General features: G+C 42.8%; 1 protein-coding gene across 2 annotated transcripts in view; it reads left to right on the forward strand.

The window, feature by feature from the left end:
* The window catches only part of nkain1 (sodium/potassium transporting ATPase interacting 1), a 447372-nt gene that overhangs the window by 347737 nt on the left and 80600 nt on the right, over positions 1–19035 (forward strand). For both annotated transcript variants that reach the window (XM_039739190.1, XM_039739191.1), the window contains exons 5-6: positions 1385–1445; positions 18356–18437. In XM_039739190.1, coding sequence (XP_039595124.1) covers positions 1385–1445; positions 18356–18437 — 143 coding nt within the window. The remainder of the gene's footprint in view (positions 1–1384; positions 1446–18355; positions 18438–19035) is intronic.

Genomic DNA, 19035 nt, shown 5'->3' on the forward strand with positions numbered 1-19035 from the left:
GATGTGCCATCCTGGAGAAGTTGGACTACCTGTGCCACCTCTGTACGGTCCAGGTATCGCCTCATGCTACCAGTAGTGATACTGACCATAGCCAAATACAAAACTAGTGAAGAAACAGTCAGAAAAGATGAGGAGGGGGAAAAATGTCAGTGACCACCACCTGTTAAACCATTCATTCCTGTTTTGGGGGTCGTCTCATCGTTGCCCCTCTGGTGTTCATGTTGTTAATTTCATTAACACCAAAGCAGCTGAAACTGATCAACAACCCCTTCTGCTACCTAACTGACCTGATCAATAGCCCACGAGTTTCATTGACTTGTTGCTATATTTTCATTAAAAAGTGTTCCTTTCATTTTTTTGAGCAGTACATATATACATACAGTACATACTGTATATACGAGGGGAGTACCCAAAAATAACTGGAATTGAAAATAAAATTGTTTTAATAATTTTTACTTATTGAAACTTTAGCCTCCTTCAAAGTACTCTCCATATGAGTGAATGCACTTGTTCCAACGGTATTCCCACTGGTGGAAACATTTTTGGAATTGCTGAAGAGGAACGTTGTCCAATGCCTGCAGTGGTTTTACTTTGACTTCCTCCATGGTACAAAAACACTTTCCTTTGAATTCTTTTTTCATATGTGGGAACAAGAAAAAGTCGCATGGAGCAAAGATCAGGCGAGTAGGGAAGGTGGCAAAATCTCCATGACACACAAGTCATTTCAGAAATCTCTTCAATAGTCTGGCAAACTTTGTAGATTTTCGTCATTCCTAATTGTGAAAAGATCAGCCAGATCTTGGTTGGTCTTCAAGTGACATTTCCCCTCATTTGAAACGTGAAAACCACTTGTAGACCTGTGTGTTTTACTTAAAGCTTCCTCTTTAAAAGCAGTTTCAAGCATCACTACAATTTCAGAAGCTGTTTTCCCTAAGAGAAAAAGAAATTTAAAGCAGGCTTGCTGTTCTTTATGATCACCCTTCACAAAAATCACAGAACACGTTTAATAAGCACCAAGAAAAACCAACATGGTATGCCGTATGAACAATACAGAGCAATGCCACTTGGCAGACTGACACAGAATAGTGTAAGTATGCTACACCTAGTGGCAAAATTCACACCTACAGTACAGATTCCGGTTATTTTTGGGTACCCTCTATATATATATATATATATATATATATATATATATATATATATATATATATATATATATATATATATATATATGTATATATAAATATATATATATATAAGCTGATATACATAGACATTTTTGTTCTTATTCAACTCTTTATAACTTAAAAACTCTGAATCCATTCTAGTTACTGCTTTACTTGCAACTGCTTTCCTCTTCTGACAAGATTTTTTTCCCTTTTTTCAGCTCTTTGGTTTTGTGTACGCCTGCTATGTCAGCAAAGTGTTCCTGGACGACGAAGACAGCTGTAAGTGCCCTCACTTTCCTCCTGCGGTGTGGTATTGAGGTCAGCCCTGGGGCATGCCCTGTTATCAAGTCAAATGAGATGTGCAAAGTGCCAGGAGAGCCGAGAGGCAGTAAGACTTGCTAGTCGGTCCTCTCTAGCAGGTGTGAATGTGCCTACCAGAAATGTAAAAAGCAGCTTGGAAGCCATTTGAAAATGAATGGTTATGAAACATGCATGGCACATGGGGGAGCCACTTGAAACATTTCTTGCAATGAGACAACATAATGATTTAGAATAAATTCTGTGAAAGCTTGTTCATACCAATCAGAACAAAAAATGACTGCATTATTTTGCAAAGATAAGTGTTGTGTTATTTCGCAAAAGTTTTTTGCATTATTTCAAGGGTGTTTCCTCAGAGGTCGTGACCCACAGGTAATCGACACAACGAGTTTAAAGGTTGGCTGAAAGTTCACGTCCTCATCCATTCTGTGGATTCAGAACGCTTACTAAACCTTATTAGAATTACTTTTGATGTTTTTTTTCAGTTCTGCCCTTTGCTTCATCTTTTTTGACTTTGTTTCGCTTTGACGTTTTGCTTGTGTATTTTTAATTTCCCAGTTTTGACCTTTTTTCTATTTTACATGCATCTACTGGTTTTCCCATTAAAATGTCTTTCCAGCTTGCTGACAGAACAGAAAGAGCCATCTGATATCTTTGGCACATTGGGAGTCTTAGCAAGAATAGCTGCTTTCCATCCAGGTTGTACGTTGTCAGATTTGTTTGCTTTGCTTCTGTTTTTGGCACATGAAGAACCATCGTTTGGAGAGTGTTTGTGGTATAGTGGGTCCGCAGCTCAAAAAGAGCAGGTTGGTGTGGTGTGATGTGGTCAGCCGTCTGTGCGTTGCCTTGCCGGCACTTTGTTGGCAGCCTGGGGTGACAATCAGGCAATCGCACCTGCAACAGCTCCCCAGCCTATAAATGGGAACGCACGTAAAGAGTCAAGATAAAGAAAAATGAGACGAGAAAAGAGAAGGGAGGTTACAGGACAAGAGAAAAGAGAGGAGAGGAGGCTGTGGGTCGCGCCTGTTGAGCATTTTGGAGCATGAGTGACCATCATGCCAAGGGGTACTTTCGCCAGGTGGAGCCATTGGCAGTGGTGAAAGTATAGAGTGCCCGCACCGGGTGGAGCCTGAATTGTTCCTGAGAATGCCTTCCACGTCTTCATTCTCGACACTGACAGACTCCACTCCTTGGACCCACACTCCCGGACCGGGTCTTGTCACTGGCTTCATTCGTCTTTGTACTATCTGCAGTGTAAGCCGACATTAAACCAAGCTAAGTTATTTCTCCTACGTGATTTCTTACCGCCATATCACTATTTGGGGTATTGTCTTTTATGTTTTATCTGTATAGATTAGGGTTAAGTAACACGCCACAGTCATAAAGAACTCATTCCCAGGGAGCGAGCGCCCCCTAGTGGACACAATCACAAGAAGAGTATCCATCCATGGGATTCAGACCCCTGATGTGGATAAGCAGCCCTCTGTTATATTGAAGAGTAACGCAGGATTCAGGCACCAATGTTTCTCCTCCAATGTTTCCAACATGTACATGTTAGTCTACTTTTCATCTTAAAATTGGTCTGCTGTGAAGGACTGTGTGTTTATAGTACTCTGGTGCCTCATGTGTTCCCATTTTGTGCTTGATGCTGCTTTTAGCTTTTAAATAACCCTGAGCTTATTCCCAGTACTGAGATATCTATTGCCTTCGGTCCCTTAACTTCAGATATGTGTTTTCAGGAAAAGCGGATTTTTCATAACTTGCACCACTCCCTGGTATAAATAAAGCTAAAACTTTTCAAACAAAATCAGCGCTCTTCTTGAACAGTGGATGTGTACGGTTCAGAGATCCACCCAAGGACAGCATTGAGGTCCAGCGACTCGGCCATGCCATCTAACACAATGGCTGTTATAATAAGCACTGGAGCTGCTTTGTTTGTTTTCCTTTTTTTTTTTTCTTGCCTCCCGGACAATACAGTGCAGATAAATTCACTTTAGTTCAATGCCACTTGGAGCTTTCTGAGTTCAAGAAATGATTTATAGTGGTGTGCCAAATGCTTAATTTTTAAGCCAGTTTTACTGTGCTGTTGTTTTGCTACATTCCAAAGTTTACGGCTCATTGTTTTATAAAAGCAGAAATAAGTTGCTGAGGGTGTTATCTGGACAGCTTGTGTGATAAGACAGAATTTGCTTTTAGCGAGTAATAAACTAGATGAGAAGTCCCCAGTCGCTCTCCGAGTACAGAGGCTTGCGCTCGGAGCGATAGGTGAATTGTGCCACTGAGAGCCCATCCAGTCCGCGGAGTACGCAGAGATGGAGAGGGAACTTAATAGGACTGCTGGCCGTACAGCCGTCTGAAATTTGTGTTTGATCAGGGCGGTCCTGAAAGGTCATTCTTGTGCTCCAGACGGGAGAGCCTGCCAGAAGCAACAATTCTTTTCTCCAATCATCTTTGGCATTCTCCATGCTTTTCATGAAGCAGGCTCCCCAGTGGTGTCTGACACCTTTTACTGAAGGAGAGGAGGAGAGGAGAATGACTCGACTCATTTTCTCAAGTTATAGATGAAGTCAAAAACGATTTGTATCAGTGAATCCTTAAAAAGGTGACCATTATCTGTCTGTTGAAAAAGAGAAAGCCAGTCAGAGATGGTGACAGCAGTAAGTCTATCTGTCTCTTAGAGCACCTTTCGCACAGTGTCTATCTGTCACTCTGAATTTGTCCGGGATTCCGCCTCTAGCTCCTCCTTTTGCCTGCAGTTTGCCCTTGGACCCTCCTATCCGTGTCTTTTGCCACACAACATTAATCAAATGTCAGTGTCCCCTCCGTCACTGCCTTGCTATCAATTTGTCTGCTCTGATGACTCAAGAATTTGTTCTTTTTGTGTATGATTGGGTTCCATAATTGCCGTAACTACTTGCTCGGTTGCCACTATGAATGCTACTCCTTTGTATTTCTTGGTTTAGTGTGGTTTTGTGACTAGATGTTAATTAAGCGGATGGCTTGTGGAATAATTGAATCCATGAACCGAAGCATCTCTTAATCAAGTGGCAGTCACATGATGAGAAGGGGAAGACATAAAAGATGGAGTTTGATTGAAGCTCTTTACTTGAGAGTCGCGCACAAGCCCTTTGTCAAGTTCCTTTGGAGATGTCTCATCTGGAGACTCTTTATCAGGTTTTTGGATTTTGTTTTTGGTACTTCAGCTCATTCTGATCTTCTCTATGGGAAAATTTGGCCACCTGCATTTAACTACTCTTCTGGATCACGGATTGTAATAATACAAGCATTTTGTGTTTTATTCTGTCCTAACATTGATTCAGTCAGCACATTCTGATCTGTGTACCAACCCTGGTTGTGCCATTTCTGGACAAATTAGGCAGAATCTTCTAATTGGGCCTCCCACAAACTCTCTAACCCCCTTCCCCGAATCCTCTACATTAGAATGTCTTGTAACAGCTTTAATTTGAACAGTAACTATATAAATAATAGATTAATAAATAAAGAAGAATCACACAACACAAGCTTAACTATGACTGTTTAATGTCAAATATTTTTTTAAATAATAGCAATAAGATAAGAACTAAATCAGTAATGTCAGCTTCCAATAAAATTAAACCAACAACTGAGGTTAATCTGAATTAACTGCTCTTTTTGTATTGTGGTTGTGCCAGGAATGACACTGGATCGGATAAATGTTTGTCTGTCTGCACCAGAAAATCAAATCAAAATCAAATAGCCTTTTGTTGTCAGTTCACTATATGTGCAGAACATACAGGAGAATCAAAATACTGTTTCTCTCTCAACTTCGTAGTACAATAAAATATTTAAAAAAGTATAAAAGTATAACATATAGATAAATAACATTACAACTTATAAAGTAGACCTGTGTACAATGTGCAATAGTCATAAGTGCAAAAGCCAATTACAGTAAAAAATGAGAAAGTGCATTATAGAGTAGCTTATGAGATGTACAAAAAGAAAAGCAGTTAGCAGTAAATATAATATTGAGTCCTTATACAGTATAATACCAGCTGAAGTAGGGTACTTGGTAGATAATGACTGTTGTTACAGTCCAGGGGCAGGGGGCAAGGGGGGAATGTAGGGGACAGAGTTCAGCATCCTGACAGCTTGGTGGATGAAGCTGTTAGACAGTCTTGTGGAGCAGGCCAGGAGGCTCCGGTACCTTTTCCCTGGTGGGAGGAGGCTAAAAAGGGAGTGAAAGGGGTGGGAGGAGTCACCAGCAATGCTGATGGTTCTACGGGTGAGACGGGTGTGGAAAATGTCCTTGAGGGAGGGCAGTGGGGCACCAATGATCTTACTGGCAGCATCCACTGTGCATTGCAGGGACTTCCTACAGGAGGCAGCGCAGCTTCCATACCACACAGAGATGCAGCTAGTGAGGATGATCTCGATTGTGTCCCGGTAAAAAGAGCACATAATGGGGGGTGCTCTCATCAGTTTGTGTAGAAAGTAGAGGTGGGAATGAGCTTTCTTGGCCAGTGATGTGGTGTTATCTAACCAAGAGTGGTCCTCGGAGATGTACGCCCCTAGGAACTTGGTGTTACTCACCCTTTCCACAGCTGCACCGTCGATGGTCAGTGGAGGGGTGATGTGAATGACCTCTCCTGAAATCGACCACAATCTCTTTGGTCTTTCCCATGTTCAGGAAGAGACTGTTGTCTTTACACCACTGGACCAGTTGGCTCACCTCGTTTCTGTAGTTGGCTTCATCATTGTTGGTGATGAGGTTGACCACAGTTGTATTGTCTGCAAACTTGACAATGTGATTAGAACTGTAGATTAATACACAGTCGTGGGTCTGCAGGGTAAAGAGCAACAAGCTGAGCACACACCCTTGTGGGGCCCCTGTGCTCATCGTGATGGTCTTAGAGGTGTTATCGCCGACCCACACAGTTTGTGGCCTCACTGTAAGAAAGTCCAACACCCAATTGCAGAGAGAGGTCTTGAGTCCCAAATGGCTGAGTTTTTGTATTAGTTGCTGGGGAATGATTGTGTTGAATGCTGAACTAAAATCTAAGAACAACATTCGCACATAGGAGTTCTTTAAGTCCAGGTGGGTGAGGGCTGGATGGAGAGCAGCAGAAATGGCATCCTCTATGGACCTGTTTGACCTATATGCAAACTGAAACAAGTCATGGGAGGGGGGAAGAATGGACTTAATGTTCAGCATAACCAGCTGCTCAAAGCATTTCATGATGGTGGAAGTCAGTGCTACGGGCCGATAGTCATTATAGCTAGATGGGAGGGGCTTCTTAAGAACGGGAATTATGGTTATGACATGTGGGAACAACAGCTTGGTCCAGGAAGATGTTAAAGATGTCAGCAAAGGCATCCTTGAGCTCCTCAACACAATCCTGCAAAGCACGACCAGGTATGTTGTCTGGCCCGACTGCCTTCCGTGGGTTGATCCTAGAGAGGGTTCTCTTCATGCTGGCTGGGCCCAGACGTATGGCCTGCTCACCCAGGGGGAGATTGTTTTCTGTGCTTGTGAGCTCTTTTGTGTCTCGAACCGGCCAAAGAAGTCAAGTAGGCAGTTAAGCAGTGTGATGTCACCTTCACACGTCTGTAGTGGGGGTTTGTAATTAGTGAGGGTTTGGATGCCACGCCAGAGAGACTATGCATCTCTGGTGTTGCTAAAGTGTCCAGATATTTTCTTGCTGTACTGCTTTTTTGCTTCACTGATGTCACGTGACAAGTTGACTCTGGCTGTTGCTAGTCCTGCAGTGTCACTGACCCTAAAGACTGCGTCACAGAAGTCTCAGAAGCTTGTGGACCTCTCCTGTCAGCCATGGCCTCTGGTTAGTACGAACAGTGATATTTTTGTAATGGATGACATCATCAGGACATTTTGCAATGTATGCTGTAACCACCTCAAGGTACTCCTCAATGTCTGTGTGGTCATTGTAAGTGGCTGCTTGTTTGAAAATTTCCCAGTCTGTAGTGCTAAACCAGTCCCTCAGAGCACCGGAGACGCCCTCTGGACACACATGTACCTGCTTTTGCGTTGGTCTGATGGTTCTCACTTTGGGTCTGTATGTAGGTCTCAGTATGATGGTGACGTGATCAGAGAGACCTAGGTGAGGAAGGGGGGAGGCCTTGTAGGCTCCCTTGAAGGTTGTGTACACCAAATCCAGTGAGTTGTCTCCTCTTGTAGGAAAGTCCACATGTTGGTGTAATTTGGGCAATAAACCTTTTAAATCTGCGTGGTTGAAGTCTCCTGCTGTGATGAGGAATCCATCTGGGTGCGCTCTTTGTTGTTCACTAATGGCTTGGTAGAGTTCATTGAGTGCCTCCCTCCTATCGCTGGTGATAGCGATTAGAGGGATGTATACAGCAACAAGCAGAATCGATGCATACTCTCTCGGTAAGTAGAAGTAGCACTCCGCCAGTGGAGAACAGTGTCTATGCATAACGATAGTATTTCTGCACCAAGCGTTGCTAATGTAAACACACACTCCCCCATCGTGAGTCTTACCTCCTTCCGTAAAGACTCGGTCAGCTCGACAGCATGTTAGCCCAGCTAGCTGGATAGCAGGGTCCGGGATGTTGTCATTAAGCCAAGATTCCGTTAAAATAAAATCACAGCAGTTCCTCACGTCATGCCACGCATATCTCAGAAGCTGAATGTGATCTATTTTATTGTCTAGTGAACGTACATTGGCCAGGACAAGAGATGGTATCGCAGGTCTGTACGGTCTAGTGACTAGCCTAGCCTAGCCCGGATGCCTCCACGCTTGCCACTCTTCTGTTTTCTCTCACACCGTTTCCGGCGCCTCCTCTCTGGGTAAGATACAGCAGACGAATCTGGTGATGTAATAGTCCAGCGGAGAAGTCCCAGGTCTGAAGCGTCTCTGTATCTGTCTGGTCCAAGATGTGATGTTTGGTCGTCCGATCGCGCCGCTATCTCGTAGATGGCATATGGGGAATGCACTTATGCTAATAAACTAACCTTTCTTTGAGAAAAACTGAGCGACCAACTGTCATCTTCTCTTCTCTCTTTCAAGCTTTTCTTGCCATTCTTTTCTGGAACCTGGAAGTTGGCTTTGACGTTTCAATTTAGCAATACAAAAGCGTATCTAACATTGGCTAGCATGTGTGTGGAATTTACCCCTCGCAATTTAAGTGCATGAGGGCCAGGCCAACCGTTCTGGCTAAAAAAGAGATGGGGAATAGAACTGAGACTACCTGGGTGGCTCCTTTTGGCAAAAAATCTTAAGTTTCTAAATTTTAAGTAATTTGTTGTTTCCATTGTAATTTCAATGTATGGCCTATAACAACTGACAATGTTATGTTCCAGTATATTTCATGGCCCCCATCAGTGAAGAGCACTTCGAATCCTCATAACCCCAAAATATCAGTCCTTCGATAACGGGCCCCACACACAGTATGTGATGTGTGTATAGGAAGTGCCGGCTTTGAACCAGGTTAAAGCCATCAGCCATGATTTGCCAGGCAGTGTGCCTACCATAGTCCAGGAGACCACCAGAAATCAGGTGCTGAGAGAGGCTGCATTGCACTGAACTCCAATGTGTGATCAGCCAGCCTGCACCTTAAAATTGAGGCCCTCTGTCTGTCTATCTATCTATCTATTGTATAGGGTGGTCCAGAAATAATTATGCAATTTTCATTACGCTATAACTTATTAAGTTTATTACATATAAAATCACCCAAAAAATCCCAGACCATCGAGAAGTGTGCAAACTGACGACATGAAGAATCGTCTTCGCACCAAACTGGAATTGTCCCTGAATAAACCCTATAGATGCCCCAGAGGCCGGTTGGGTGTCCCACCCAAGACAGAGGAGGAGTCCTTATCTGGTTGGGATGCCATAATGGAAGGATGGACTAAATGGGGCAATACCCATTTGTTAAGCCTTATGATTCTTGTCCTGGATGGGATGGGCAAAGAGTACAAGAACTGGCAGGAGGGCACGGCAGGGAGCAGTTCATCCCCACTTTAATAGGTGGCAATGTCCCTTATATAGCAGGGCTGCATGGGAGTTGGAGTGTGGAGAAGCAGCCCTGTGGGGATCCCTGGCGAACAATAGAAGGTGCTGCTAGGGAAAGATCTTCCTGGCTTTCTCATAACCCGGACGTGCTTCCAGCTACATCACGTCACAGGAAGGACTCCCAGGTCCACAATAAAAGGGACCGCACTACCTTGTCCAGGTGAGTTGGAGCTGGGAGGAGGATGAGCAACACTCAACTGGAGGAGTAGCAGTGTGATAGTGATGGTTGTGAAATAAACACCCATTTATTTGAACCTTGGGCTATCCTGGTGTGTCTGTGTTGGGGTTTGGGGCACTCTGGCACCCCCAAGCTTTTTATCTATCTATCTATCTGGCCAAAGGTTTGTGGACACCTGACCATCACATCTACTGTATATGATCTTGTTGGATTTTCAATTATAAAATCATGGACATTAATATGGAGTTGCCCAACTCTTCAGGGAAGGCTTTCCACAAGTTTTTGGAGCCTGCCTGAAGAAATGTGTTCTCATTCAGCCAAAAAATAATTTTTTGAGGTCAGATGCTGACTGGCTTGCAGTCGGTGTTCCAGTTCATCCCAAAGATGTTCAGTAGGGTTACGGTCAGAGCTCTGTGCAGGTCATTCGAGTTCCTCTATGTGTTTATGGACCTGGCTTTGTGCACACAGAAACACTCATGCTGGAACAGAAAAGTGCCTTCCCCAAACTGTTGCCATGAAGGTGGAATCACACAATTATCAAAAATGTCTTTGTATGCTGTGGCATTAATAGTACCGTTCACTGGTACCCAGGGGCCCATCTCAAACCCTGCCATTGTCCCTCCTTCGCCAGACTTTACAGTAGGCACAATGCAGCCCAGAAGGTAGCATTCTTGTGGCATCCTTGAAATCCAAATTCCTCCATCAAACCTCAGGATAGTGAAGAGGGACTCACCCCTCTGGAGAACATTTCCACTGCTTAAGAGTCCAGAGGCGGTGTGCTTTGTGCCATTTCAGCCAGCCAATGCTTGGTGTAATGGGGTTTAAAAATTTGTGGCCTTTTTTTAGTTTATCAAATAAGACTTGTTATATTTAATTTGTGTGTTTTATTTTAACAATAATAATAATTTTTTATATTTATATAGTACTTTTCTTAGATAAGACATAGCTTTTAAGTGAATAAATTGGATGACCAAGACTAAAGGACTTACCGTACATGGTAGGATTCTTAACCTGAGGTCCATGGACCTCTAGGGGTCCGTGAGGGTCAGATAAACATTAACGTTTATATATTCACTGTACAGCCTGGTAATGTTGATTTAGAGTAAATGTAGTAGCAGAAGTATTAGTAATGGTAGTAGAAAATGTAGGAGTAGTAGATCTGTTTTAATTTGCACAAGAGGATTGTATTTCATAATTATAATGAGTGGCCATTACTTATTGCATAAAAACCAGGTGTTTTTTTATTGATTACTTTAAAGTTTAATAATACATTGTGTATGCCATATATGTTTGAGACAATCAAATCTCAATAAGTAAAGTACATTACATTCAGTACATGCAAAGGTGTGTTTATATTTCTGGGGAAGGGGGTCCATAGCTTTTACCAGATTCTTAAAGGGGTCCGTGACTTAAAAAAGGTTAAGAAGCACTGCTTTATAATGTGTGCATTTAAACCAAGGCTGTAGAAAATTAGAAATGCAGGAAAAAGAGAAACAGGCAATTGAGCTCAAGGATGACATCACACTGTCAGGACAGCCCGGTTGGAAATACAGGTGAAGAAGAAAAGTGCTCGAGGGGATAGTGAGAAAGATAACAGTTTTAGCGCTTTAAGTATAAGACAACTTTAGAAGAGGGTTCCATTAAATCTGTTTTTCTTTAGAACCATTAGCTTAACAAACTGAAAAGGATAAAAATGAGTTGTTTCTTGCAGCATTGAATTCTGGGATGCAAATCCACTTGCTAATACTGAGAACTCTGGGAGAAATATGCAAATAGAAGCAAACGTTAGGAAGAAGTTACTTGCTACCTGTTATGTTTAAGCTCAGATAAGCTAACCAGTCTATCTATATATGCCTGTAAGAAGATGGGGAAATGGGAACTTTTAGTAATTTACTATTTAAGTAGACTAAAGTAAGTTATGGTCGACAGAAGAGCAAGACCAAGGGTAAATTCTCAATCGTCCGATTTTGTTTTTTTAAACAAAGCACCTATTTCGCATATTCAGCTGTGCAGAGGGACAGTTGCGAGACCGACAGAGATGCTGTGAAAATGGAGAAATAACGCGGGTGTTTTAACTTGAGAACACCGTAGCTGCTTTGAAAAGGCGAAGCACTGAAAACGACTCGCGGTCGCCAGCGAGCGAAGCTGCTTCATTGTGAAGTATCCCTTGAAGGAACACCTTACTTGGATTCAGAAGAATCAGCTCTTTAAATTACACGGACATCTCTCTCCTGGTTATAATGAGGCAAATCTAACTGTTTCGGGCACTGATTTAAATCCTTCAGGTTGTATCTTTTCTTCTGCTTTTGACTTCTAGTATTTAATGCCTGTTTTCAATGCAAATAAACGCGAGTAACGATGCAGTTTAACCATTTCCTCGAAGAAACGTGCCTTGTTTATTGATGTCATCTGCCCAAGCTGTGCTTGTTTAAATGAGGCATAGTTTGTTCTTTCAAGGGTAGCGATCTGACCTTTTGGAGTGTGTCTTTTATGCGGGTTAAGGTGCGAGCCGTGCTCGTGCTGCCAGCATTGTTCAGCTCTTTAACAATAGACTGTAGCAGTGGCTCTCCAGAGCTCCACTTGATTGAGGTGGTTGTCACTTGATTTGGCCGCAGCTGGACCCATCTGGCTCTTTCAGGAGTAATGATGAAGCAGCCAACTCCCAACAACCAACATTTACATTTATTTGCTTAGGAGACACTTATATCCAAAGCGGCTTACAAAAGAGATAAAAAATTAGAGTAACATTAAGCTAGTGCCCATTTGTTCAGGACAAGTACCAAACTTTCATTGTCACAAGTGAAAAGATGTAATAACTAATAGTACATTATAGATCACAATAAAGCGATTAAAAATAATGAAATTAACCAAGAATATAAAAATATTGCAGAGTTTTCTGTTTTACTCTTCATCAATTTGACAGATATTCACACAACAAATGGGACTTCTTAAATACATTGAGGAAGTCAGCAGTTCGGATGGAGGTGGGCAGCCTGCTCCAGCAACTTAGGAACTACACAGGATTAGAGTTTGGATTGAGACATGATGCCACATAGAGGTGGCATCACCAGACGCTGTTCCCTGGCAGACCTGAGTGGGCAAGAAGGAGTGTAGCACCACCTCGGTGGTGACCCACTGACTACTCTGCAGGCAAATTTCAGGGATTTGAACGTAAACATTTTTCCAATAAAAAAGCCTAAGAGGATACACAAACCAGTGTGTTTCTTCGTGCCAGTCCCAAGGCCCGATAAATGGGGAGGGTTACGTCAGGAAGGGCATTCGGTGTAAAATTTTGCCAAATCCATATGCGGACAGATGATCCGCCTTGGCAACCCCTAATAGGACCAGCCAAAAGAAGAAGAAGAAGAAAAATGCCTAAGAATACAGGCAAGAATGATTAATGCAGACATATCTGGCCACCTGCAGGGACTACCAGAATCCTCATATTGGTGTGATTGTACGAAACAAAGGGTTAATCAGGCATGTATAAATTGCTTTAGAGGAGATTTCTAAATATTGAGATATATATTGTGCATCACGAAATAGCCAAAAAATCCCATAAAATTATTTATAAACCATATCGTCCAGCCCTAATTCTACGTATCTGTAGTGATTTGTTTTCTGCCCTGTCCACTTTATGTAGAGCCTAAGGGGAGGGTCCCACCATGTGATGCATCTGGGGACTACCCCATCTGTATAAATGGAGAGGCCATTTTTTTTGGCTTTCAGTTCCTGCTTTTAGTGTTTTTTTGTACTTCTTATTTGGATATTGCTCTGCAACAAAGAGAATTACTGCAAATGTTTATGAAATGGGATTGGGAGAACAAATGTCAGCAGTCGCACAAAGTTTGTTCACCATAAATCAAAACGGAGCCCTAAAGTAGTTTCAAAAGTCAAGATCAGAACAATTAGAGCATGAGGCCTTAGCCATGAAATCGATAAACCAAAACGCACTACAATCGAGGTTTCTGTGTGCAAGCTCTGATAACCAAGAAGCCTTCATGTTGACCTTTATACCAACTTACTGCTGACATCTGAGTCTAATAATTTGGAAGTTACTGAAACAAAATGGTAGCCCCCATAACAAAAAATGTGGCATCAAGGGAAGATGTTTAAATATTTGAGCATATTTAAATAAATGTTTATATAAAGAACTGTTTTAACAAACAGATTCTGCATAATTCAAAACTACAGAATTAACAAGAAAATCCAGAAAAATATGTAATGCAATGCAAAACAAAACAAAGAATTTAAAAGAAAATCAATTTTTAACAGATATTCTGATTCCAAGCCCTTCTTCATCTTTCAGGTACGATCTCCATTTTGTGATTACTAGATTTGTCCTTTAAGGCAAAACCAATTTTCTAATTCTTTGGTACTTGTGTACTAAGCGAATGGCACAGTCGGCAGTTCTTACTGATTCTAGTGTTGGGCCTCGTGGGGGAGGTGCCCCGGTTGCTTAATTTTTGGAGTTTAAATTATTAGACTGACCCTCCCCAACCACAAATACTAACCTTAAAGTTAGTGGGGGTGGTGCATAGTTGCCTATAGGTCCCTAATGTTAATGTCCCCTTTGGGTGCCTAACGTTAAAAACGAAAATCCAATTTATGTCACAATAATAGAAAAGGGTACTAGCCGTCTGTGTCGTCCGTTTAGTACACAAGCACCAATTCTTTTATGCTTGCTTTTTTTTTGGACTTCCTTTTTGAATTTTTACAACAATTAAACATTAAAGGGAGTTTGTATTTTTGGTTTTGTATCAGAAGTTTTTAAGATGTTCCTCTCCTTCCTTTGTGAATATTGTGGGCATTTAGCCCTGTAAAAGCCTTAGTCCCATTGTTGTTCCTGTACAGGACAGAAGCCTGCCATTTAAGTTAACGGCTACGCTTCCCAGAGTGAGTCCAGGCCTGGGAGGACAGCTGTTCTGGCTGGTGTGGGTTTTGAAGCCTGCGCCCTTTTTTGCTTTTTGTGTTTGGCAGCAATCAGAACGCCAAACAGCTGCGTCCACAGTGCCGTTGTATGAATTGATGCCACTTCATTGTTATCCTGTCTAAAGAGCAGAATGGCTGCAGTCCAGCTTTGCTGTTGTTGCTGTATCTCTCTCTCTCTTTCTCTCTCTCCCTGTTTTCCCGTCTATTCCTGTTTCCAGTTTTATTACTGCTAGTTCATTTCAAATACACTTCATTGACAAGACTAACATTCTGTAATGCTGGCAAAGTGATTGCAGTATAAATCATGGTGTAATAAAGGCAAATCATGAAGCTTTATTATTCTCCTTCTCTATCTATTACACTTTCAACATATTTATCTCTTGAGCTGCTGTCACAGCTAAAAAATCTAGTAAAACAGAAACAGTCAAATGTTGGCAATTTTCTGTATCCCTCATTTTTAATGCCAGTCATTGTCAGCCAAAGAAAGAAGAAATGAAAGTAGATGAGAAAAAGCTGCCATTAGAGAAGATGAAGGGGGAGATTAAAAAGTTAGCCTAGCTGAAGGCTGTCACCCAGGGAGTGCAGGTTAGTTTGAGGAACAACAAGATTGCTAGAATCGGTGGACCTTAGAGGGCAGTGATGGAGGAGGTTACTGATGTAGTCTGGTGCAAGGGCATTTAAAGCTTTACAGTGTAGATTACTAATAGAATTATGTATTCAGTCCTATAAGATGTGGGAGAACTTCCGTGACGAGACCCTAAAGGTTGCTGAGGGTTGTGTTGGTGTTACCAATGTTCCCAGAAGGAGATTTTTCATCTTGCAGGACACTCTGGATATCATTGAGAGGGGTCGCAGCGCACAACTTAATGGCAACTCCTGTAACGGGAACGGAGAAGGGCTGAGAGGGCTCTGAGGGCAGATAAGGAGGCGTTTGTTAGAGGAATCTGCTAGCAACTGTCACACCATCTGTGGTCGAGTGACCCACGTCCTGCTTACAGAGGAATCAAAGCATTATGCACATCCAAATCTATTCCTCGGAGAGTCGCAGTCACGGCGGCTGGTGGACGTTGGATATCTCTGGGTCCACAATCCTTGAGGCTGATCCTCCATTTGCCTGTGAGCCACCCAGTCTTAATGAGATTGCACAGGTGGAGCACCAGCTGAGGGTAGGGAAGGTTGCAGGGGTCTGTGGTATCTGGTGAGAACTTCTCCAGGCTTGGTGATCAGGCTGTCCTCCTGGCATTGCAAGCAATCTTTGCTTCCACTTGGGAGATGGGCGTTGTCTGAACTGGCTGGAAAACAGGACTTGTCCCTGTCGCCTGGATTGCAGCAATAACAGGGGGATAACACTGCTCTTGGTGCTGGGTAAGGCCCTTGCTGGGGTCATCCTCAATAGGATACGTGATCACTTGCTCACCTACTAGCGATCGGAGCAGTCTGATTTTACACCTAAGAAGTCTGCCATCGACCGCATCCGGGCACTGAGGGTTCTCATAGAGAACAAACGCAAGTATCAGCAGAGTTTCTTTGCAGCGTTTGCTAATTTTTGTAAAGTCGTTCAGCTCAGTTGATTTAGCTGCTCTGTATGTACATACTAAGACTTTTCTGGATCCCCTCATGGTTGCTGGATATCTGGTACTGTGAGTGCTCTGCGGAGTGGAGGCAGAACTTCTGTATTTTTCCGAGTTGATTCTGGGGTTCGTCAGTGGTGCGTTCTACTCCTACTCTGTTCAGTTCTTGCATGGACTGGGTGCTGGGCAAGTTCGTGGGGTCCAGTGGCTGTGGGGCATCTGTTGGTGAAGAAAGATTGACTGATCTTGACTTTGCTGACGATTCTGAGGTGTTTGCAGAGTCAATGGATACTCTGATGGGGGCTCACGAGAAACTGAGTGAGGAGTCTGATTGTCTGGACTTGCGAGTGTCCTGATAAAAACCAAAATCCAGGTCTTTAATGACTTCTTAGGCACAGCCATTAGCAGTGTGTCTGTGTGCGGAGAGAGTGTCAACCTTGACGAATGATTTACTTACCTCGACAATTATATTCATGTCTCTGGTGACTCTTCCACTGAATTCAGTAGATGGATTGGGAGAGCATGGGGGGGTCACTGGAAAGGGGTGTGTGGCGCTACCGATATCTATGCAAAAGGATGAAGGTCCAAGTCTTTAGAGTCCTGGTACTTCCTGTCATGCTATATGGTTGCGAGACATGGATGCTGTCCAGTGACCTGAGATGAAGACTGGACTCCTTTGGTACTGTGCTTGAGAATCGTTGAGTACGGCTGGTTTGACTTTGTACCGAATGAGTGGTTGCCCACAGAGTCCCGAATGAGGCACATTACCTGCATTGTGAGGGAGTGTCAGTTACGGCACTACGGCCATGTGGTGCAATACCTCGAGGGTGATGTGGCACGCTGGATCCTCATTGTTGAAGACGTGAGTGGTTGGACTAGGCCAAGAGGATGCCTACATAACACCTGGCTGCGGCAGATAGATGGTTATTTCCAGAGGGTGGGACTGGACTGCGTGTCTGCCTGGTAGGCTGCCAACCAGGATTGCTGTTTCGTCAAGTGGTGGATACGGCAACACGCTGTACCAGTGCATGCCCCGAACCTGACACCGGCAAGTAAAGAGTTATAGTGGTCAATGCAGAATGTAATAAAAACATAGACAGGTTTCTCAGCATTGGTTAAAGAGAGAAATTAGCAAGCCTGGGATACATTACAGAGATGGAATTAAGAAACTTATTGACTGTGATTTATGTGGGTAGAATAAGAAAGACTCTTAGCAGAAGAAGGTGGTCTGATGGTTTTATCACCAAGTATGATTGTACTGTAAATCAGTTCATTTTCTTAAGCCTTTGTGCAAGTTAACAGGAGTTTGGTGTTGCTGTAGTTTCTTTTTAAAGAGTTACTGTATATTCCATCCATGTTTTAATTTCACTAAAGCAAGTAGTTTTCACTTTTAATGCTGAAATAGATCTGAGTATCATCCACATAAAAATAATAACCCAGTCTAAAGCTACAAGTAATATGGCCAAGGGGGTAGCATGTAGACAGAGCAGAGCAGTGCAGAGGGCCGAGGACAGAGCCTCCTCACTCATCCTCACAGGGAAGGAAGGCTGTTCCATGCTTGCTGCTGCTCCTCTCTGTGAATAACTCTCTTTTTTTATTAACCTTATAAAGTAAGAATGCCAAAACAACAACAAACTATTAAACCTTAAATCAAGTCAATCAAGGCTGATAGTGTCAGTTCAGCATTTCATTCTGTTAATTCTTCTTTTCAGTAACAGAGTCCATGTAAGGTTGGTGCAGTTTCTCCTGTGGGCGCACCTTCATCATCAGAATGGCACAGAAGAATTGTAAACATAAATCAGCTCCAACTCCAAATTATCATCCACATCATCAATGTCAGTATTTGAGGGGTGCCTTGTATCTTTGAAGCTCCCCGATTGGGCAGTGAACATGGTATATGTACAATATACATAAATGAATGTACATTTGGGTGCGTCATGCACACATCCATTGCTCATTTTTTTTAGCTCTTTTTCACACTGAGCTAATGTGGGCAAAGTTTTGCTGTTTTTGGCAAATGCCAGCATGGCTTTGTTGTCCTTCTGTCTCTCCTCTTCCGCTGTTTCTCTCTGCCTCCCCGTGTATAATTATTGTCTGTTATGTTGTTGACATTAAATTGCTGACCCCTCATTCTGCCCTCTCTCTGTCTTTTTTCCCCAGTTGATTTCATTGGTGGATTTGACTCGTACGGTTACCAGCCTCCTCAGAAGACATCTCATCTACAGCTGCAGCCCCTCTACACGTAAGCATGCTTTTTTGTATTCCTATTGCATTGAAGCCCAGAGAGGATAACCTGTTTTGTTGCTGTCTGCGAGGTATTCCACAAGGGTGAAGCAGTCCTCTGGTATGATTTATGCAGTGGGACACAGGAGGGAGTGTGAGAGCCCGCCACCCACAAATAACTCCAAAGAGGCCTGAAGTAAAAATAAATGGTGTATTTATTAAAGGATCACAAAGCAATAAACCTGCTGCCCCTTTGGGCCAGGCAATACATGTCTTGGATTCGAGCTTATCTGATGTTGTGGCTCACCTGCTTGGCCACCTTTAAAGTAGTGGTAAGTACTCACCTTCTCGACTTGCATGTAATGCTCTCCTCCTCTCGACTCCAGACTCAGATTAGCTGTAGCCACAAGGAAAGTGTTAGAAAGTGAGTTTAGGAGCCTCTCAAACATGTTTTTGTGCATCGTGTGTGCATACGTTTTGCTTTTGAGGGTTTTGAAATATTTCATCGTTATTCTGGCAATTTCATTTTATTTTGTTGTTTTGATATGGTCATTTTGTGTGGATCGTTGCTCTTCATAGGTGTATTGTTTATGACTGCTGTGCCTGTTGCCGATGAC

This window comes from Polypterus senegalus, chromosome 17, assembly GCF_016835505.1.
Source record: "Polypterus senegalus isolate Bchr_013 chromosome 17, ASM1683550v1, whole genome shotgun sequence".
Taxonomy (NCBI): Eukaryota; Metazoa; Chordata; class Cladistia; order Polypteriformes; family Polypteridae; genus Polypterus; species Polypterus senegalus.